Source organism: Narcine bancroftii, chromosome 2 (assembly GCF_036971445.1).
Source record: "Narcine bancroftii isolate sNarBan1 chromosome 2, sNarBan1.hap1, whole genome shotgun sequence".
NCBI lineage: Eukaryota > Metazoa > Chordata > Chondrichthyes > Torpediniformes > Narcinidae > Narcine > Narcine bancroftii.
This window is the reverse complement of record NC_091470.1, coordinates 101,239,128-101,259,744: the sequence shown is the minus strand read 5'-3', so window position 1 is coordinate 101,259,744 and position 20,617 is coordinate 101,239,128. Positions and strand designations below refer to the sequence as shown.

At 41.9% G+C, this 20,617-nt stretch overlaps 1 protein-coding gene across 3 annotated transcripts in view; it reads right to left on the bottom strand.

The window, feature by feature from the left end:
* hk2 (hexokinase 2) overlaps nucleotides 1-20,617 on the bottom strand; it is a 115,004-nt gene that overhangs the window by 52,402 nt on the left and 41,985 nt on the right. For all 3 annotated transcript variants that reach the window (XM_069917728.1, XM_069917726.1, XM_069917727.1), the window contains exon 2: nucleotides 20,183-20,345. In XM_069917728.1, coding sequence (XP_069773829.1) covers nucleotides 20,183-20,324 — 142 coding nt within the window. In that variant the 5' untranslated portion in view covers nucleotides 20,325-20,345. The remainder of the gene's footprint in view (nucleotides 1-20,182; nucleotides 20,346-20,617) is intronic.

The window sequence follows — 20,617 nt, the reverse complement described above, 5'->3', positions numbered from 1 at the left end:
CGATCATCAAGGACCCACACCACCCAGCACACGCTCTGTTCTCGCTGCTGCCATCGGGAAAGAGGTATCAGGGCCACAAGACTCGCACCACCAAGTTCAGGAACAGCTGCTTCCCCTCCACCATCAGACTCCTCAATGACAAACTCAATCAGGGACTCATTTAAGGATTTTACTTTGGTTTGGGTTTTTTTTCCCTCGGTATTACATAGTCAGTTTATTTACATTTCTTTACTCATTTTCATGTGTACATTGAGTAGGTATTTTTTTGCACTACCAATAAGTGGTAATTCTGCCTCGCCCACAGGAAAAAGAATCTCAGGGTGGTATGTGATGTCATGTATGTACTCTGGCATTAAATTGGAAATCTGAACATCTGTGGAAAAAAAAACAAAGTTAGCTTTTCAAGATGCAATGGTGTAAAAGCTACCATCCACAGGATTACATCTGAAAGTCTCCTGGTCAGAACAATCACCGTTACCCAGCCTTAAGAAACTGGCAAAAAAAAAATTCATTGAAAATACCAGTAATTAAAAAAATACTAAAGTTTAAAATTGGCAGTTAGTTTGCCAGTCACACCATGCAACCAAGAAATTCACTTATCTGGCATTACTAATCCCTATAGGTGCTGGATACTAGGAGTTTTATTGCTGATCTAGGTGAAACAGCAGACATTATCCTCTTTACCAGGTGCCTTCTTTTGACTCCCTCACCGAATATCCAAATCCGATCCTTTCGTCCTACTAACTTCTCAACACATCAACACACTGGAAATCTTCGGTTGGCCCACGTTCCTTAATGATGTGTTCCTGCTGAACTATTTTGGAAGGTCACACTTGAAGGCAGGGTACATGGCTAATAGCAAGATTCTTAACAGTGTGGAAAAACAGAGGGGTGCAAATTCGTAGACTTCTCAAGGTGGCCACGCAGGTAGGCAGCTGGCCTTCATTAGTCGAGGGACTGAGTTAAAGAGGCAATGTGGCAGCTCTCTAAAACTCTGGTCAGACCACACTTGGAATATTTTGCTCAGTTCTAGTCACCTCATTAAGTTTACCAGGATGTTACCTGGATTGGTGAACATGTCTTCTAGGGAAAGATTAACAGAGCCTGGAACTTTTCTCTTTGAATTATGAGAGGCATAAATAAGGAAGACCTCCAGCATCTTTTTCCCAGGGTGGGAGTACCAAACACCAAAGGACATCTGAACAAGGTGGAAGGAGGAAGGTTTTAGGGGAGACATCAGAGAGTAGTGGGTGCCTGGAATGCCTTGCTGGTACAATAGGAATATTTTTTAAACTCTTGGGCAGGCACATGGAGGCAAGAAAAATGGACGGTTATGGGTGTGAGGTAGGGCAGGCTCAGTTTGTTGAGTTGGTTTATCTAGGTCAGCATATCGTGGGCCGAAGTGCCTGTACTGTGTTGTAATGTGCTATGCATTCTAGCGTAAGCAAGAGAACCTATTTGTCTTTCCTGGAACACAGCCAGCTTTGCAGAGAATTGATTCATGTTGCTAGCTTACAACAAAGAGGCTTTTACATACTAGTCAGAATAATGACTATTTAAACAGCAACTAACTGCCAAAAGTCAACACTGACCTCTATCAGTGGTTTGGGTGTGAAAGGTTTTTGGAATTAAATTTTAAATTTAGACATACAGCACAGTAACAGGCCATTTTGGCCCATGAATCCGTACTGCCCAATTACACCCAATTCACCTACCCCCCCAGGTAGGTTTCGAATAGTGGGAGGAAACCAAAGCCCCTGGGAGGAAACCCACATCGACACAGGGAGAACGTACAAACTCCTGACAGACAGCATGGGATTCAAACTCCGGTCTCAATCGCTGGAGCTGTAACAGCGTTGTGCAAACCGCGCCGCTCACAGAACCAGCTACTGCAACAAAGCTCAGGGAGCAATGTCTCTAAATTCATTTTCAACATTAAGCAACCCACAATATTTTTTTTAAAAAAGAGCATCTCAATGCCAAGTTAATAAACCTTATTCAGACTAGCATCATGAACACAGGGATTGATGTCAATGTTGCAGTGAGCAGTGGTCATGGGTTATTATTTCTACCTGAGCAACCTGTAATTAATCCATACAGATCATCAAGATTGGCCAATAATCTGTGATCCACCCAAAGTCAGGCAGTCAGCCAACATTCCCCAGGCAAATACACACATTTCTGAGGGAGGTACAGGAATGCAGACACTATTCTTCAGTTGCAAATTGTATTTTCTTTCTTTGTTAAATATTTTTATTGAGTTTAACAAATAAGAATACATAAAAAATTGCCAATTACATTGTGATTCATTTGTATACAAATGAACACACACAGAAAAAAAGTATATAAAGCTACATCAATAGTTACTTGCAATACTATGAACTATTGATAGAAAGGATTTATGTTACCATGCCAAACCTGTTTATTGAAATACTTGATAAAATAATAAAGGAGAAAAAAAAGAAAAAAGAAAAAAAAACCTAAAAATTTCAAACTAACATTTATCAAATCTAACCCTTCCCTCTAATCAAGGGGACATTAATGGTTAATTGTTTTTTAAATAATTATGTGGAATCACTGGAGAACAGGCAAAGAATAATCAGAACATACAGTAATTATTAATACTCCAATTATAAAAAAAATTGAAGAATGGGCCCCATAATTTCATAAATTGAAAGTTTCTATCTTTAATATACTATCTGATTTTCTCTAAACTTAAATAAGACATTGTCTTATAACCATTGTGTATGAGTAGGGGATGAATCTCCTTTCCATTTCAACAAAATTGCTCACCTGAACAGGTATTCAAAGTTTTAAGGAGCTTTTTATTTAAAATAATTTGGCCTTTTTTGAACAATTATCAGCTAAATTTAATCCTTCCAATGGGTACTTTTTTTAGATATTTACAAATTAGACATTTAGTTCAGTCTAAGCTTTTGGATTTTCAACGAATTTCTAACACTAAGATCCTGGATCTTTTTTTTAATATAAGGTTTTATTTTATTTTGAACATTTCTTTTTTTTTAAACTTTATTTAAGATTTTATAACATGAATAACATATAGGATTACATTAAAAAAAATAAGAATAAAATAATAAAATTACAATACAGTATCAGTAATCTAAGTAAGCTCTACCCTCCCCAATAATTATTACACATTAATAACACAACTCAAATTAGTCCAACCCTCCCTTTCCCCCCAAAATAAAGAGTGAAGAATTAATAAAGTTAATAATATACGTGAGAAAAAAACCCACTTACTAAAAAAAAACAAAAACATAACCGATTAAAATACTAACAAAAAGAAAAGTAATCAATACTAAGATATCAGACTTAAAAAACATATTTAAATCAAACTTAAATGCATATATTTAACAGAGTTAAGATGAAACATATATTTAACTCAAACTTAATATAAAAAATTAGTAAAGTTAGTAACATTATCTATCAAAAATTCTTAAACAATAATCAATTCTTAAAAAAAATTGTAGCATGAAAAAAAAATGAAAAAAAAACTTTCTCTATAGAGATAAACCTTCACCAAATATCAAGTAACTTCACATCTATCATATTAATCACATAAACCACCATCTTAAAACAAAATTCAAACCTCATTAAGCATTGTACAATTCAATTTTAGTACTCTTCCACCATTTTTCCCTTTTACTCTTGAATAGTTATGCAATAAAAGCTCCAATACCACATTTAAATATCCCCAATCATTACGTTAAAATTCAGATATCCAAATAATAAAAACACATCTACAACAAAATCTATATCTTCAACAAATGGAGCATAAACCACAAACAAAATTCAAGCCTCATTAAGAATTGTACAATTCAATTTATAACTTTCACCATTATTCCCTTCGTTCTATAACTAAAATAGCAAAATAATATACACCAGAATTACCACTCCTTTCACCTTAAAGTTAAAGAAAAAAATTAAAAAAAACTTATCCATCCCATTCACATTTAAATTTCAGATATTCCTTATCTACTGAATAAACTTTACAAAAAAAAAACACATCAATTTTTAGTTTTTTAAACAATCAAATACTTTCTTATGCTTTTTTTTATATTTAAACAAAAAAAAACCCCTTCACTCTTTAATCTAATAATACAAAAAAAAGGAAAAAAAACGGGTAGGAGGTTAAAAATACCCCCTCCCATCTAAACCGCGCAATGCGGTAACTCCCAAAAAAAAATGGGTGTGAGATAACTCACACGTAGCAGATGACTTTCAGGAAATAGTGCCTATCCAGTTCTCTCCCCCAACTCTCACTTCATCTTAAACTAACATCATCATTATTTAATATCCCTTTTTTTTAAAAAAACATTAGAAAAAAAAGGACAACTCTTCTTTTAATTAGCTCCAACTGCCGAGTCACCATTACAACCATTCCTTCTTGGAGCACGGCTCTTTTCTTCCATCTCTTGTCTCCTTAGAGATCGCGGCGGACTATGTCTCTGTTGAAACTGAGTAATTAGCAGCTCTTGAGCAAATGCTATAGCTTCCTTTGGAGAATCAAAGAACTTTGGTTGGTAACCATCTTGAAAAACCTTCAAAACTGCTGGATATCTAAAGGTTGCCTTGTAACCTTTCTTCCACAACAACTCTTTAGCAGAATTGAATTCCCATCATTGGAACATAACTTCTTGACTCAAATCCGCATAGAAGAAAACTCGATTATTTTGAATCATCAAGGGTGATTTTCTCTGTTGTGCATTTCTAATAGCCACTCGTAAAATTATTTCTCTGTCGTAATAATTCAAGCAACAAACCAAAACAGGTCTTGGACTTTGACCTGAAATAGGTCTTCTACGCAAGGCTCTGTGAGCACGTTCCAGTATTATACATTCCGGGAAATGTTCTTGACCCAGCACCTGCGGAATCCATTCAGTAAAAAATTTTCTTGGGTCTGGTCCCTCCATACCTTCCAGCAAACCAATAATCTTTATATTGTTCCGTCTGGATTGGTTTTCCAAATAATCAATGTTTTTCACCAAATTTTTATTTTGAGTTTGTAAGTCTTCGACCATTTTGGTCACATCAAAAACTTGATCCCGTATTTCGTCTATATCTTCTTCACACTAATTAAATTTATCTCTCACTTCAAGCTTAAAAGCTCCAAACTCAGCCATCTATTGAGAATGTATTTTCACCAGAGTATTAAACCTAGTACCAAGTTCAGTCATAATCTTGGATAATCCCTGCATTGTATGAGATAATTTAGATTCAAGATTCACAAAAATCTTTTCAATTGGAAGAGATTTTGGCTCAACAGATTCCTGCTTCTTCTGCATAACCAAAGGATCTTCTGTTCCTTCCTTCATTCTGGTTGCCTTCCTTGTAGTATGACTGCGTGTGTAAACCCCAGCCACAGCCTCTCCAGCAGTGACTGGAGGACGCTGGCCGGGGTTTTTCCCAGTCCATAATGTATTAAGTTCTCCCAGTACATCAAGTTGTATAGGTTCTTCTATCTCAAGAGGTGCAGTTTGCAGCACCACCTCTACAGTTGACAAATGCCTTTGAGTAACTCTTTGTTCTAAAGGCTGTTTGGCGCCCTCTTTAGGGGGCTCTACCGATGTAACATAGAGCTCTACATCCAAACACTGTACCTCTCTCCTGGGATCCATTTCACGCCGTCCCGGTGTCTTTCCTGCAGGTAGGCTCCAAAACTTGAACTTTTGAAAATGTAGTTTTTTGATGATCTGTTGTTGTTTTTTTTTGCTCTTTTTCACCAATTGTACCATCATAAGTTAAATTAACAGCACTGAAATTATCTAAACTTTTAAAGAATTTTAACGGGCATTTCTAGACAAAACAATAAGATAGAGTCAGGAGAGGACTGGAAGGCACATCTGATCCTTACGCCATCTTGCCACACCCCCCTTATTTTGAATATTTAATTTAAAATTTTCACCATACATTCAGTAATCTGAATTAATAGAGAAATACCAATTGGAAGGAACAAATCAAAAGTTACATACATGATGGTGTTCACCCCCGTAAAACCCCTCCCTCCAAATAGTCATAGTCAATATAAAAGATAATAATATAGCTATATAAATGTGAAAAAAAGAGAAAGAAAAGGAAAAAACATTTTCAGGATTGTAGAGAGATGTCATCTAACACATGTAAATAAAAATTCTTCATTACAACACAGGAGAATCTCACAGGTCTAGAGGGACAGAAAGGACATTATTACAAATTTAAGTCTAATATTTGGGTATGTGGACGCTAAATTTGCAAAAACATCGGATATTTATTTCTCAAACTCTATGTAATATTTTCCAAAGGAATACAACTTTGAATTTCTGCATGCGATCTTGGCATGACTAAAAATATAAGGTTTTATTTTCATGGTGAATTAATAACATATATTTATAATAACTTATTGGACTTAAATTTAGTCCCTCCGGCTGGGATCAAGAGAGACTGGGAACGAGCTTGAACATAACATTTTCAAATGAAGATTGGTACTCTATGCTCAGTTTGATTCATTTTGTGCAAGACATTGTTTATTACAATTTAAGGTGGTGCACGGAACTCAAATGTCCAAACTTAAATTATCGCATTTTTATGCAGATATTGATCCATTATGTGAGAAATGTTAAATTTTTCAAACTTCTCTGATTCCTTTGTGCCCAAATTTAGAGAGATTCTGGAAAGATACTTTTCAAACTCTATCAACAATTCTGAAGACTAATTTAGTACCTTGCCCATTAATTGCTCTGTTTGGTTTTTTTCGTGATCCATATAAACTTTTATTGGCATCTCAGCAAAAGGTTTTACCTTGCACCACAAATTGTATTTTAAAACAACACTGAAGAAACCAACACCACAAGCTAATGAAAAACAATCACCAAAGACACGATCTTTTACAGTATTCAATAATTTAACCACAAGACCAGTATTTACCCTCCATCCATAATTGCAATTCCCCTAGTAGGTGAGACGAGAACTTGAGGGCATAGCCTCACGATCCAGGGGAGTAGATTTAGAATGTAGATGAGGAGGAACTGCTTTTCCCAGAGGGTGGTGAATCTGTGGAATTCTCTGCCTAAAGGAGCAGCAGAGGTGACCTCAGTAAACATATTTAAGGATAGATTTTTGCATAGTAGGGGAATTAAGGCGTATAAGGATAAGGCAGGTAGGTGGAGATGAGCCAATCATCAGATCAGTCATGATCCCATTGAATGGCGGAGCAGGCTCGATGGGCCGGATGGCCAACTCCTGCTCCTATTTCTTATGTTCTTACATTCGAGAAGGTGATTGAAGATTACCTTTCTGAACTACTCCCTTTTTTGTTTGGCAATCCTGTGGGATCAAGAATTACTTGCTTTCACTCTGGGTAATGAGGTTGTAACGGATTTGTGTTAATCTTTAGTCGTAAAATATATATTTCTTAGTAAAGTTAGTTTATGGTGGGTACAGGGTCACACACAGGTCACATTTAAAGAGACTCAGAGAGGGAGTTCATTTCAGTCACCGAGACTAGAAGGATAAGACCCAAATGGAACTGAAATAGGACTTGATTGATTCAGGACAATGGATGCGTACATAACATTATGATGGCACCTCTGCAGTTAAGAAAGTCCTTCCTAGAGTGACATGTGCTCAGACTTCACAGAGATATTAAGCGCTTAAACCTCTTGGACAGAGATGAGGTCAGATGTTTTTTTGGATGCAAAGTGATAACTTGAAGGAAGGCAAAAGGTCATCTAATAAGTGAAGTGATTTTTGACAAAAATGAAACTGAAATAGTGGTGATGACATGTCACATGATTTCAGAGAAAACATAAATGAAGGCAGATAGAGACATTTCAAAATCAGACTGAAGAAAATTGACCATCCTGCCAAAGACACGGGGGTAAAACAGTAATCTCTGGAGAGAGGAGGGAGGGAGATGCTGTTCTGTATTGTATTATCCTTATCATAGGAGATACTCAAAATAAGTGGCTTTAAAGTAAGTAAGATGACTTAGATCTTGATTAAGAAGGAAATCATCATGGAAAACAGACTCTTAGGCAAGATAAGAGGAAGTTTGTGAAATCATTTGTGTGAAGAAATATCTCTCTGAAAGATAACACATAAAAAGACTCATGAGTTTAAAAATATCTGAAAGACATGATGTTTAAAAGTGCGTCATAATTACTTCTGAACTGCAATTTTAAAATCTTCAAGCAGCACAAGATGTCTGATGCTAAAGTTTAAAATGGACTTTTCAGTCTCAAACACAAACTGTAATGGTTTGGAATTTTCCCTACATCTGTGCATAGTGGGATTTAAGATAAAGTTTAGAGATAAGTAAAAAATGTTAGGTTATTAATAGTTTGATAAAAACTATTATTTTGAATTTACCACTGTCTGGTGAATTTTCCATTGCTGTTCTTTTGTTGGTACTAATAAGATTTTATTAGTTTGTAACAAGATGAAGCAACTGTGGAACTCACTGACTCTACCAAAGCTGGCAGGAGGTACTTTATGGGATTGCCAGCGGGGCTGTTTGGAGGACAATACATTGCTTTGAAAGGAGGCGGCGGCCTCGGTCCGGGCACAGGGAAGGCGGCGGCGGCCCCGGCCCCAGTCCGAGCAGAAGGTAGACGGCGGCGGCCCCGATCCGGGCAAAAGCGAGGGGGAGGCGGCGGCCCCGGCCTCGGTAGAGCGAAGCAGCAGAGAAGAAACGAGCCTTCCGTCGCGCATGCAGCCATCTTCAGCGCAAACTCCTGGAGATCCAAAATGATTGGTGGACTAGCCTCGCCAAACGAACCCAGCTCAGCCCGGACATTGGCGACTTCAGGGGTTTTTACGAGGCTCTAAAGGCTGTGTATGGCCCCTCACCCCAAGTCCAAAGCCCACTGCGCAGCTCAGATGGCAAAGTCCTCCTCAGCGACAAGATCTCCATCCTCAACCGATGGTCAGAACACTTCCAATCTCTTTTCAGTGCCAACCGCTCAGTCCAAGAATCTGCCCTGCTCCAGCTCCCTCAACAGCCCTTAAGGCTAGAGCTGGATGAGGTCCTCAACCGGGAAGAGACATATAAGGCAAATGAACAACTGAAAAGTGGCAAAGCAGCAGGTATGGGTGGAATCCCCCCCAGAGGTCTGGAAGGCTGGCGGCAAAACTCTGCATGTCAAACTGCATGAGTTTTTCAAGCTTTGTTGGGACCAAGGAAAACTGCCTCAGGACCTTCGTGATGCCATCATCATCACCCTGTACAAAAACAAAGGCGAGAAATCAGACTGCTCAAACTACAGGGGAATCACGCTGCTCTCCATTGCAGGCAAAATCTTCGCTAGGATTCTCCTAAATAGAATAATACCTAGTGTCACCGAGAATATTCTCCCAGAATCACAGTGCGGCTTTCGCACAAACAGAGGAACTACTGACATGGTCTTTGCCCTCAGACAGCTCCAAGAAAAGTGCAGAGAACAAAACAAAGGACTCTACATCACCTTTGTTGACCTCACCAAAGCCTTCGACACCGTGAGTAGGAAGGGGCTTTGGCAAATACTAGAGCGCCTCGGATGCCCCCCAAATTTCCTCAACATGGTTATCCAACTGCACGAAAACCAACAAGGTCGGGTCAGATACAGCAATGAGCTCTCTGAACCCTTCTCCATTAACAATGGCGTGAAGCAAGGCTGCGTTCTCGCACCAACCCTCTTTTCAATCTTCTTCAGCATGATGCTGAAACAAGCCATGAAAGACATCAACAAAGAAGACGCTGTTTACATCCGGTACCACACGGATGGCAGTCTCTTCAATCTGAGGCGCCTGCAAGCTCACACCAAGACACAAGAGCAACTTGTCCGTGAACTACTCTTTGCAGATGATGCCACTTTAGTTGCCCATTCAGAGCCAGCTCTTCAGCGCTTGACGTCCTGTTTTGCGGAAACTGCCAAAATGTTTGGCCTGGAAGTCAGCCTGAAGAAAACTGAGGTCCTCCATCAGCCAGCTCCCCACCATGACTACCAGCCCCCCCACATCTCCATCTGACACACAAAACTCAAAAAGGTCAACCAGTTTACCTATCTCGGCTGCACCATTTCATCGGATGCAAGGATCGACAACGAGATAGACAACAGACTCGCCAAGGCAAATAGCGCCTTTGGAAGACTACACAAAAGAGTCTGGAAAAACAACCAATTGAAAAACCTCACAAAGATTAGCGTATACAGAGCCATTGTCATACCCAAACTCCTGTTCGGCTCCGAATCATGGGTCCTTTACCGGCATCACCTATGGCTCCTAGAACGCTTCCACCAGCGTTGTCTCCGCTCCATCCTCAACATTCATTGGAGTGACTTCATCACCAACATCGAAGGACTCGAGCTGGCAGAGTCCGCAAGCATCGGATCATTGGAGTCTCCCTCCCATCAATGTGAACTACTGAGATCGTTGTCTGAAGAGGGTGCACAAAATCATTCAGGACCCTTCCATCCTGCACATAGTATCTTTCAGCTGCTCCCGTCGGGGAAAAGATACAGGAATATCAAAGCCAGAATCACCAGGCTGAGGAAAAACTTCTTCCCACAGGCAGTGAGAATGCTAAATAACTAAAGGAACTGCTTGCACTAACCATCTGAGACTATTTATTTGTATGCATGAATACTTGTCCTGCATCTGTAATGTTTGTCTGTATGTGTGTTAAGTCTGGTTGTTTTGCACCGAGGACCTGAAAACGTTGTTCATTGGGTTGTACTTGTGCAATCAGTTGACAATAAACTTGACTTCCCAAACTTTTAAATGAATGTTTCCGTCAGTTTGAGGAAGGAAAATGTTAATTTTTAAACCTTCAGCGCATTGGGTCTCAGCTCGATTACATTTACTTTTTGAGTACAACAATTTCTCTGCTCAGAAGAGGGAATGCAATTCTCATAAATCTATCCAGTGCAGCACATTTCACATACAGTATTTAATTTCCACTGTGCTGAAGGAGTATTTCCACGCCCAGGCAGCAGAGGCCCAGTGAACATCCCGCTGGGTGGCATGTGGAACAATTAGCACAATACCAATAATCAGAGCAGCATGGGCCTGTAAATTATCAGAAACGGTGGTTCAAATTCAGGAGCTTCCATGCTGGTGATATTTGATGTTGGAATGATGTGGATCTAGTTTGCGTATGTTTGCTCTCACTGTAATTAGGGGTCACACCCTGATTATCCTTTGACCAGGTATGGGAGGATTGAGTATGAAAACAATGAGGGCATTGGGTGAATGAGACCACTTGCTGGAGAGTGTGGGGGGTGGGGGGGGGGGAGGGCTGAACACTCAAAAACCCCTAACACCTCCTCCAGATCTGTCAGCCAGAGAAAAGGAGAGGGGGGAAGAGAGAGAGGGAAAGAGTGGGAGAGAGGGGGGGGAGAGAAAGAAATAGAGAGAGAGGGAGGGAAAGAGAAAGAGAGAGAGAGGGGGGGAAGAGAGATAGAGAGAAAGAGAGAGGGAGGGAAAGAGAGAGAGAGAGGGAGAGGGAGAGAGGGGGAAGAGAGATAGAGAGAAAGAGAGAGCTGGAAAGAGAGAGAGGGAGGGAAAGAGAGAGAGAGAGGGAGAGGGAGAGGGAGAGGGAGAGAGAGCTATGAGTGTAACCCAAAAGGTTTGTTGCCTGTTGTAAAAAAATTTTAAACTTTCCAAGATTCACAGCGAATTTTGCTAGGCCAGTTATATTCTTCAAACAAAAAGTAAATAAAAACAACGTTTGCATTTGGAATCGAAGCAATACAATGCAAAACAAGATATTATGAATACCTAGATATCAACACACCATAACTTTCAAAACAATGTGTTCAGCTTTCTGATGATATAGAAGCTACCCAAGACTAAACTACTCTAAATTTCCACAGATGTACCCTCTAGATTGAGTCTGCACATCATTGTGTAACATTGCCTTTCAGCTTACCCTTGCGTAGAAGATCATGATTTGAAGCTCAACGTGGGGAGTTGTCCACTGCATCTTTTAACATGAACAGCAAACCAAGTGCAGGAGACTGACCAGCTTAACTGAGGATCAAGTGGATTGAGCATTAGAATCCCTTACATATTGGGAGTTGTAAGGATTTACAATGTAGCAGAGCATTTAGTGACTAAAGAGACCAAATCACCCTGAAGAACAGATTGAGTAGATGGATGAAGGAAAGAAGATAAAGAGAACAATTCAGGGACATGGAATTATTAGGTTCCTATCATACAAGATCAACATCAGTCATGTGATTTGCACCGTTATGCATTTCCATGGGATTGTCTTCTATGACATACTTATAACTCCATCTTGGGAAAGCTGAAATTTTTCTTTAAAAATCAAAACTAGAGCAGAAGCCAGAAATGGAGAATAACAGTAGAAAGAAACTGTGGATTTCAAGTTCAAGTTTATTATCATCTGATTTCACATCAGATGTACTTGTGTAATCAGATGGCAATAAACTTGACTTAAACATGTATATAACCATTTACGGAGCGGAAACAGGCCATGTCGGCCTTTCAAGTCCACACCGGTTCACTAGAACAACTCCACTAGCTCAAACCTCCCGCTCACCGCCACAAGTATTGGTTATTAGCTAAAATAAGATCCATGGATGACATTGTTGCTCCAATCATTGGTCCACTTGTGACTTCCTTTGAAGAACAATGTCAATAAAAGTGGCAGGTGGTTTCACATCATTGTTAATAATGCAATAGACGAAAAGAAGAGACCCCTTTTCTCTGTGGTTGTCAAGAAATAAAACATTTCCTTCCTATTTCAGGGCATGGACCTACCAGAACGATATTCTGACTTGACTTGAGGTACAACCTGATGAGCAGCATCCTCTGGTCCTCGGTGCAAATCGTGCAGGCACACAACCAGACAATGCACAAACAGACAAACAATGTATACACAAGATGAATATACTTAAATAAATGAATAGACATTGTTCAGTAAACATGAAAGTCTTGGATGGTCAGTGTGAGCAGTTCCTTTGGTCGTTCAGTATTCTCACTGTCCGTGGGGGTGCCCCTGGGGGTGCTGGTTCTGATACTCCTGTATCTCTTCCCCAATGGGAGTAATCGAAAGTTGCTGTGCACAGGGTGGGAGGAATCCTCATCGATTTTGCATACCCTCTTCAGACAATGATCCCAGGAGATCACGTTGATGGGGGAGGGGGGGAGGAGAAGGGAGATCCCAGTAATCCTCTCTGCCCCTCTTATGGTCCTGTGGATTGACCTCTGATCTATTTCACTGTGTCAACCGTACCGAACTGTGATCCAGCCAGCCAGGACGCTCTCGATGGAGCTCCCGTAGAAGGCCTTGCCCACTTCAGTCATCTCAAGAAGTGCCTTCCTGATGTGTGTCCACGATAGGTCACTTGTTAAGTGGACTCCAAGGAACTTGGTGCTCTCTACTCTCTCCGCCACCGAGTTATTGATGTGGAGTGGTCAGTGGTTGCTCCTGGTCCTGGAGAGGAAAGCTATTGCCAATTCTGGTCTGAGACCTTTCTTTAGAGCAGGGAAGCAAGGTAAAGCTAGTACCTTACATTCCAGGAAAGGTGGTGAAAGGAATTAATACGGTAACAGAAATATCTATGATAAGGCAAGACCCAGTCAAATGGGTTAATGGGGTGATAAGAAGCTGACTGTGCTCATTTGTTTTATGTGTTGCTCGTTGCAGAGCCTGGGACGTGCCCAGCAGGTCAAGTGACAGGAATTGAAAGAGGAAAAGCGAGCCAATTCATAGGTATGGGAATGGCAGACCTGGGCAGTTCTGTCCAACAGAAAGAAAGAGCAAGTTACCTAAAGATGGAGCATTCAATATTGAGCCCAGAAAGCTGTGATGTGCTCATAAGGGAGTGTGTCATTAAAGGATTTGATATGCCGTCAGAATAGAGGTGAAGGAGGAGGCTATTTTGCCCTTGAGCCTGAACCACCATTCCAATACCATCCTGACCATGCAACCACAGTGCCCTGTTCCTGCTTTCTCCATACCCCTTGATCCCATTACCCACAAGGCCCAGACCCTACTCTCTTTTGAATGGAATGTCCCTTGAGCTTGCATTGGGCCTTCTTATAACAGCGCAGCAGACCATGAACAGATAGTTCAGGATAGTTCAAAGTGGGAAGAAAAGTGAGTGACCGGTAACCAGAAGCTCCTGCAGATGTATTTTTAATTTAAATTTTAAAGTTTAGACATGCAACACAGTAACAGGCCCCATCAGCCCATGAGCCCATGCCACCCAATTACACCCAATTGACCTATAACCTGTGGTACATTTTAAACGATGGGAGGAAACTGGACCCCCCAAGGAAAACCTATGGCGGCACAGGGAGAATGTATAAACTCCTCACGGACAGTGCTAGATTTGAACCCCAGTCCCAGTCACTGGCACTGTAACTGTGCCACCCCATGAAAGGAGGCGTTCCACAAAACAGGCATCCAATCTGCATATGATTTCTCCACTGTAGAGGGGAGGACATCATCAACACCGAACACAGTTCACTGGGTTGGAAAGAAGTTCAAGTGAATCATTTCTTCACCTGTTTGGATCCCTGAAATGGTGAAAGGACAATGTGATGCTCTTCATGTGGTGGCATGAGAAAGTCCCACAACACTGGGAGTGGCTGGTGGGACCATAAAGTCAAGCAGCAAGTTACCAAATTCCCTTTGAAATGCTGAAAGGGAGAGGAAGGAAAGGTGTGTTTGGTCATGCTGGCTTGCCAGAAATGGCAGAAACTGGGAAAATGTTCTGTCTTTTAATCTAAATTTCTGGTGTGAATAAGTTGTATGTTCTAAAACTCTATTAATTTATTCAAGAGATAATTTTGCCGAAGCATCAGGTATATATTCAGCACAGCCTTTACATGACACTATTAATTTGGATTGTGCTGTTTGATTGCATTTTGTCCTTGGATATAATAGTGAAGCCCCACACTCCAATGGAAAGGCTGTGATGGGCGGCAAGGTTAGCGTAGCGGTTAACACCACACTGTAACAATGCCAGCACCCTGGGTTCAGATCCAGTGCTGTCTGTGAGGAGTTTGCATGCTCTCCCTGTGTCTGCCTGCGTTTCCTCCAGGTGCACCAGTTTCCTCCTACCCTTCAAAACGTGTGGGGATTGTAGGCCAATTGGATGTATTTGGAAAGCACGGGCAGAGTGGGAAGGTAACCAGAAGCTCCTGCAGAGTGAATGGAAGGACCCCACCAAACGGTTACTCAATCAGAAGGAATTTGAAAAACAAATATATAACTTGCAGATGCCAGAAGTCTGAAATAAAAACAAGAAATGCTGGAATGATTGAACTAGTCAGGTGATCAACTTGTGACAAGCTGTTGAGCAGGAACTAGAGTAGATTATGTTCATCATTTCCATATAGATGGTTCAGAATGATTAATCACTAAGCAACAATTTCTCAATTCATCAGCCAACTTGCGTAAATCCAAATTTTGCTTGAGAAATTATTAAGTACAACTGGCTGCTTCAATGTAGCCAACACACAAACTGTGTTCATTCCCATAATTAAGGCCAGAACATAGGTTACTATTCCTTGGTTTATGACATCATGGGTGGCCTGCACTATTGAAAAATAAGGAGACCAAGAGGTATTCCGTGGGTGAGGCAGTATCCTTGGAGAGAAATGGCCAGTTGTTATTTTGGGTGGGGACTCTTTATTGAGACTAAAAAGGGAAGGGAAGAGATCAATGATAAAATAGAGGGGAGGGGTAAATGGAGAAATCAATGATTTGGGTGGTGTAACAATGCTGTAACAGCGCCAGCAATCGGGATTGGGTTCAAATCCCGCGCCATCTGTAAAGAGTTTTTGTGTTCTTCTCGTGTCCGTGTGAGAATTTCCTCGGGGGTTCCGGTCTCCTCTCACCCTTCAAAATGTACTGGGGTCGTAGGTTAATTGGGTATAATTAGGCAGCATGAGCTCGTAGGCCAAAGGAGCCTGTTACCGTTCTATATGTTTAAATTAAAAAGATAGAGGAGGTAAAGGGGAGGTAACATTTTTAAACTAGAGGAAGGGGTAAAGGGGAGGTAACAATGTTAAACTAGAGGAGGGGGTAAAGGGGAGATAACAATGTTAAACTAGAGGAGGGGGTAAAAGGGAGGTAACAATGTTAAACTAGAGGAGATAAAGGGGGAGGTGGGGAGGAGCCAAGTGGTGATATGACACAGAACAGAATGGGAGGGTGGAGTTGGAGAGACAAAGTGGAGACCACTCGTGGTGGGGTGGGGGTGTGGGTGGGTGAGGAAGGAAAGGTTAGAGAGTAAAGTGAGGAAGACCAGGTACAGGTAAAAAGTGGAACCAGATAGAGCCAGGTCTTAACTAAAATAGGAAAATTCCATGTCCATTCCATTGGTTTTTAAGGCTGCCCCGGAGAAATATGATGTTCCTCAAGTTTATGTATAGCCTCACCTTGGCAATGGATGGTGACAGAAGGGAGTGAAACACAAGAGTCTGCTGACACTGTGATTATAATAAAAACACACAGTAAATGGTGGAGGAACTCAGCTGGCCTTGCAGCGTCCATAGGTAAAGATACTGAATATTACTGACATTTCGGGTCTGAGCCCTTTATCAAGGAACAAGCAAGAAGCAGGCAGGCATCTTAATTAAAGATGAGATGGGAAGAATGGGAGTGGAATCAAAACCAACATGCAGAACATGAAGAGGCGACATGAAAGCCTTAAAAATCAACACTGAGTGCTGGGAGGATACAGCAGATGACTGCAACAAATGGTGAGGTGCTCTTCATCAACACCTAGAGCAAGGAGAGTCAGTCTGAGGAGCGGAGAGCTAAGTGAAGAGCACAGAAGACAATTCATCAACTATGGCAGAACCTGCCATTCCAGCATCGGCCTCCATAGCCACAGTCGATGCTGCTAAACAAACCAGTGACTACCACCAGGGGCGCAATACACATGGTCAATCACAACCGATGGAGGACAAGAGGGAGAGAAAAAGATATGGATAAGATAAGAGGAAAGGTGTTGGATATGAATAAGAGGAAAGATGAGAATTGATTTTGGTTCTGAGAAAGGAGACAAAGGGAAAAGAGAGAGAGAGAAAGAGAGAAAGAGAGAGAGAGAGAGAGAGAGAGAGAGAGAGAGAGAGAGAGAGAGAGAGAGTGAGAACTAGAGGGAATGAGAAAGAGGTACTTAGTTGGGGAGGGGAGGCGGAAACCAGAGAAGTCGATATTAATGCCACCATGTTGGAGAGTGCCCAGACGGAAGATGAGGTATTGCTCCTCCAATTTACCGGAGGTCTCATTCAGGTAGGTCAGCAAGGAAATAGGGCGAGGAATTGAAATGAGTGCCCACTGGGAGATCAACGCTATGGCGGCGTACAGAGCCGAGGTGCTCAACAAAGCGATCCCCCAGTCTGCATCCATGGATGTAAACAACCATGTCTGTGTGAGAATTATGAAGGAATTAAAAGAGCAGGTAAACATGGAAGGCCTTTTTATTGGCCTTAGATGGAAGTGATGGGGAAAGATGTAGGGATAAAGTTTGCACCTTCTACAATTACCGCAGGAAGTGTCCAAGGAGGTTTAAGTATGGGTTGGAAGAGCGAACCAGGGAGGCACAGAGAGAAAGCTCCCGGTAACAAGGAAAAGGGGTAGGGAAAGAAAGATATGGCTAGACGTTGTACTTAGCAGAAGGGTCAGAAAATGATGAGCTGGATGCAGAGGCTGCTGGGGTGGGAAGTGAGAACCAGGGGAATTTGACCCTTGTTATGTATTTGGGGGGTTGAGAGCAGTTTGCTGTCCCTCCACCATCAGACAAACTCAAAGACTCATTTAAGGACATTGACTTTGCACATTATTGAATATTTATTTTTGGTTTTGCACAGTCAGTTTGTTCATGTCTTTCTTTGTCTACATTTCTCTCAGGTACAGTTTTTTACAATAGCAATAAGTAGAAATTCTGTCTGCAGAAAAAGAATCTCAGGGGTATATGTGATGTCTTATACAGTTAGCGAAATGCTGTTACGGCATCAGTGACCCGGGTTTGAATCCACCACTGTCTGCAAGGAGTTTGTACGTTCTCTCCGTGACTGAGTGGGTTTCCTCTAGGAACTCCTTCCATACTTTAAAATCATACATGGGTTGGATGTAGTTGGATGGCATGGGCTCGTGGGCCGGAAGGGCTCATTACCATGCTGTATGTCTAAAAAAAATTTTTTAAATACTCGACAATAAATTTGAACTTGGAAATGGAGATGTGGGTATGGGCTTTATCAATGACTGTGGGGGTGGCGGTGGGGGAGGGAGGTTTCTTGTGAAAAAGAGGACATTGCAGACATCTTAGAGTGGAAGGCCTCATCCCAGGAACAGATGCAGTGGCAGCAGGGGAATAGTGGGTGCACTCTGCCCTCATTCATCCTGCTGTTCACCACGGAAAGGGCCTATTCTTGTGCTTGTGTGCACAAATCTTGAAATTGAGACAGGTATAAATTTAACTCTCTGTTTATGACTTGTATCAAGATTCAGCGGAACGAACCAGTCACGAACTCAAGAGTGTTGATAATTCCTTTAAGCACAGTTGATGCGGGTACTTATCCTGCTGCTGAACAGCTTTGTGTAGGAACCAATGGTTAAATTTAGACATAGAGCACAATAACACGACCTTCCGGCACCACAAGCCCGTGCCACCCAATTGACCTACAGCACAACCCCTCTACATTTTAAGGGTAGGAGGAAAGCACTCAGAAGAAACCCGCGCACCCTCAGGGAGAACGTACAAACTCCGTACAGGCAGTGCTGGATTTGAAGCCAGGTAGATGGTGCTGTAACAGCATCGCAATAACCACTATCGCACCCATTGAGCATTGAGTTCTAATATGGCAGCACTGGGATGTAATAAGACCCCCACATTGATTTGTCATGATCAGCCTTCACTGTATCCTTTTCATGGGCATTGCCCGCTTTTGGGGTAACATCCTCATCAATTTTATAGCCAGCACAAGTTTAAGTCAAGTTTATTGCTATGTGATTGCACAAGTTCAACCTGTGAAACAGCATTCTCTGGTCCTCAGTACAAAACACAACCAGACCTAACACACATACAGTCAAGTAATACATACGCAGGACAAGTATCCATATATTCAAATAAATACTGTGCCGTGAATATGAGAGTAACGGACAGTGAGTGTGAGCAGTTCCTTTGGCGTTCAGCGTTCTCACTGCCCGTGGGAAGAAGCTGTTCCTCAGCCTGGCGGTGGTAATACCCCCGTATCTCTATCCCAACGGGAGCAGCTGAAAAATGCTGTGTGAAGAGTGGAAGGGGTTCTCAAAGATTTTGCATGCTCTGTTCCATCAACCATCCCGGTGGATCATATCGATTGTGGGGGGAAGGGAGACACCAGTGAACTTCTCTGCCTCTCTTATGGTCGTGTGGATTAACCTCCGATCCACATCTTTGCAGCAACTCTACCACACTAGGGCCTTTTCACACTGCATTGTAAAATGGACATTCCCCGGAAATTTTCCTGGGAAGCCTTCCACGAACCTGTGATGCGAAAAGGTCAGTCCGGAAATTTTAAATGGTAGGACCACCACCCCAAGAAATTTTCCTGGACCACCCTCTCTCTGCAGTGTGAAGAGCCAAATGGCCAAGCAAGGAAGCCTCACAACGTCAACGGTTGCGTACTGCGTCGTATAGGTGATTAAAATTTTTAAATACATCTGACAAAAGTGGGCTGCTTCAGCCACCCTGATGGTTGCATAATGCAGGATGAATGGCAGTCCTCGTTAACCATAATCCTTCGTGCAGCTATATTTCCCAGAGCGGTTCCAGTTGTGTGAGGGGTTATGGGAAACGAAGTTGCCCATTCATCCCGTATTGGGCCACCGTTGCCATATGCCAAAGTGGCCCCGAAGTGGGGGGGCGGAAGGCTGGGTGTGGGTGGGCGAGCGACCAAAGGATGGCCGGGAGCGGGTGGATGAGAGACTGATGGGCGGGGATGGAGCAGACGGAAGGTCCTGAATTCCTGGGAATTTCTCTGGGACAAAGTAGGGTCACCGCTCACCTGTGGTATGAAAACACTTATTGTGGTGTAGCTGGCCAGGATGCTCTCGATAGAGCTCCTGTAGAAGATGGCTCTTTTACCAAGCTCATTTTACACAGGGCTAATTGCTTAGGGGAAGAGACCAAGAAGGACCCATGGGCACTGGTGCAACAGATCCTCCAAAACGTGACCTTACCTGTCCCATCAGGAGTTGACCTGACAAAGCCAGGCAACATTTTGACTGACGAGGTTGGATTGGTATCTTTCCCAAGGCCTTTCTTCATCTCTGTTAGGAAGCAATCTGATATCTCATGCAGTACTTCATCGGATAGCCGCATGTGGTAGAGGTATTTGTCAACCTGGAAACAAAGGGCAAAAGCGTCAGTTTCACCAGATATAATTGGGAGTCCAACTGAGGAAAACATTAAGCCATTTTGGTCCCGAAAAGTGCATGATCCACCTGGCTTAAGGTACTATCCCAAAAACCCACCTTCCTCCTGGGAGAGAGAACAATCTCACAAGTATTTGCTTCTGTTTTGGTTGCTGAATATCCATCCATAAAAAAAATTAAGAACATAAGACATAGGAGCAGAAATATTCAGCCCATCAAGTTTCCCCCGTCATTCAGTAA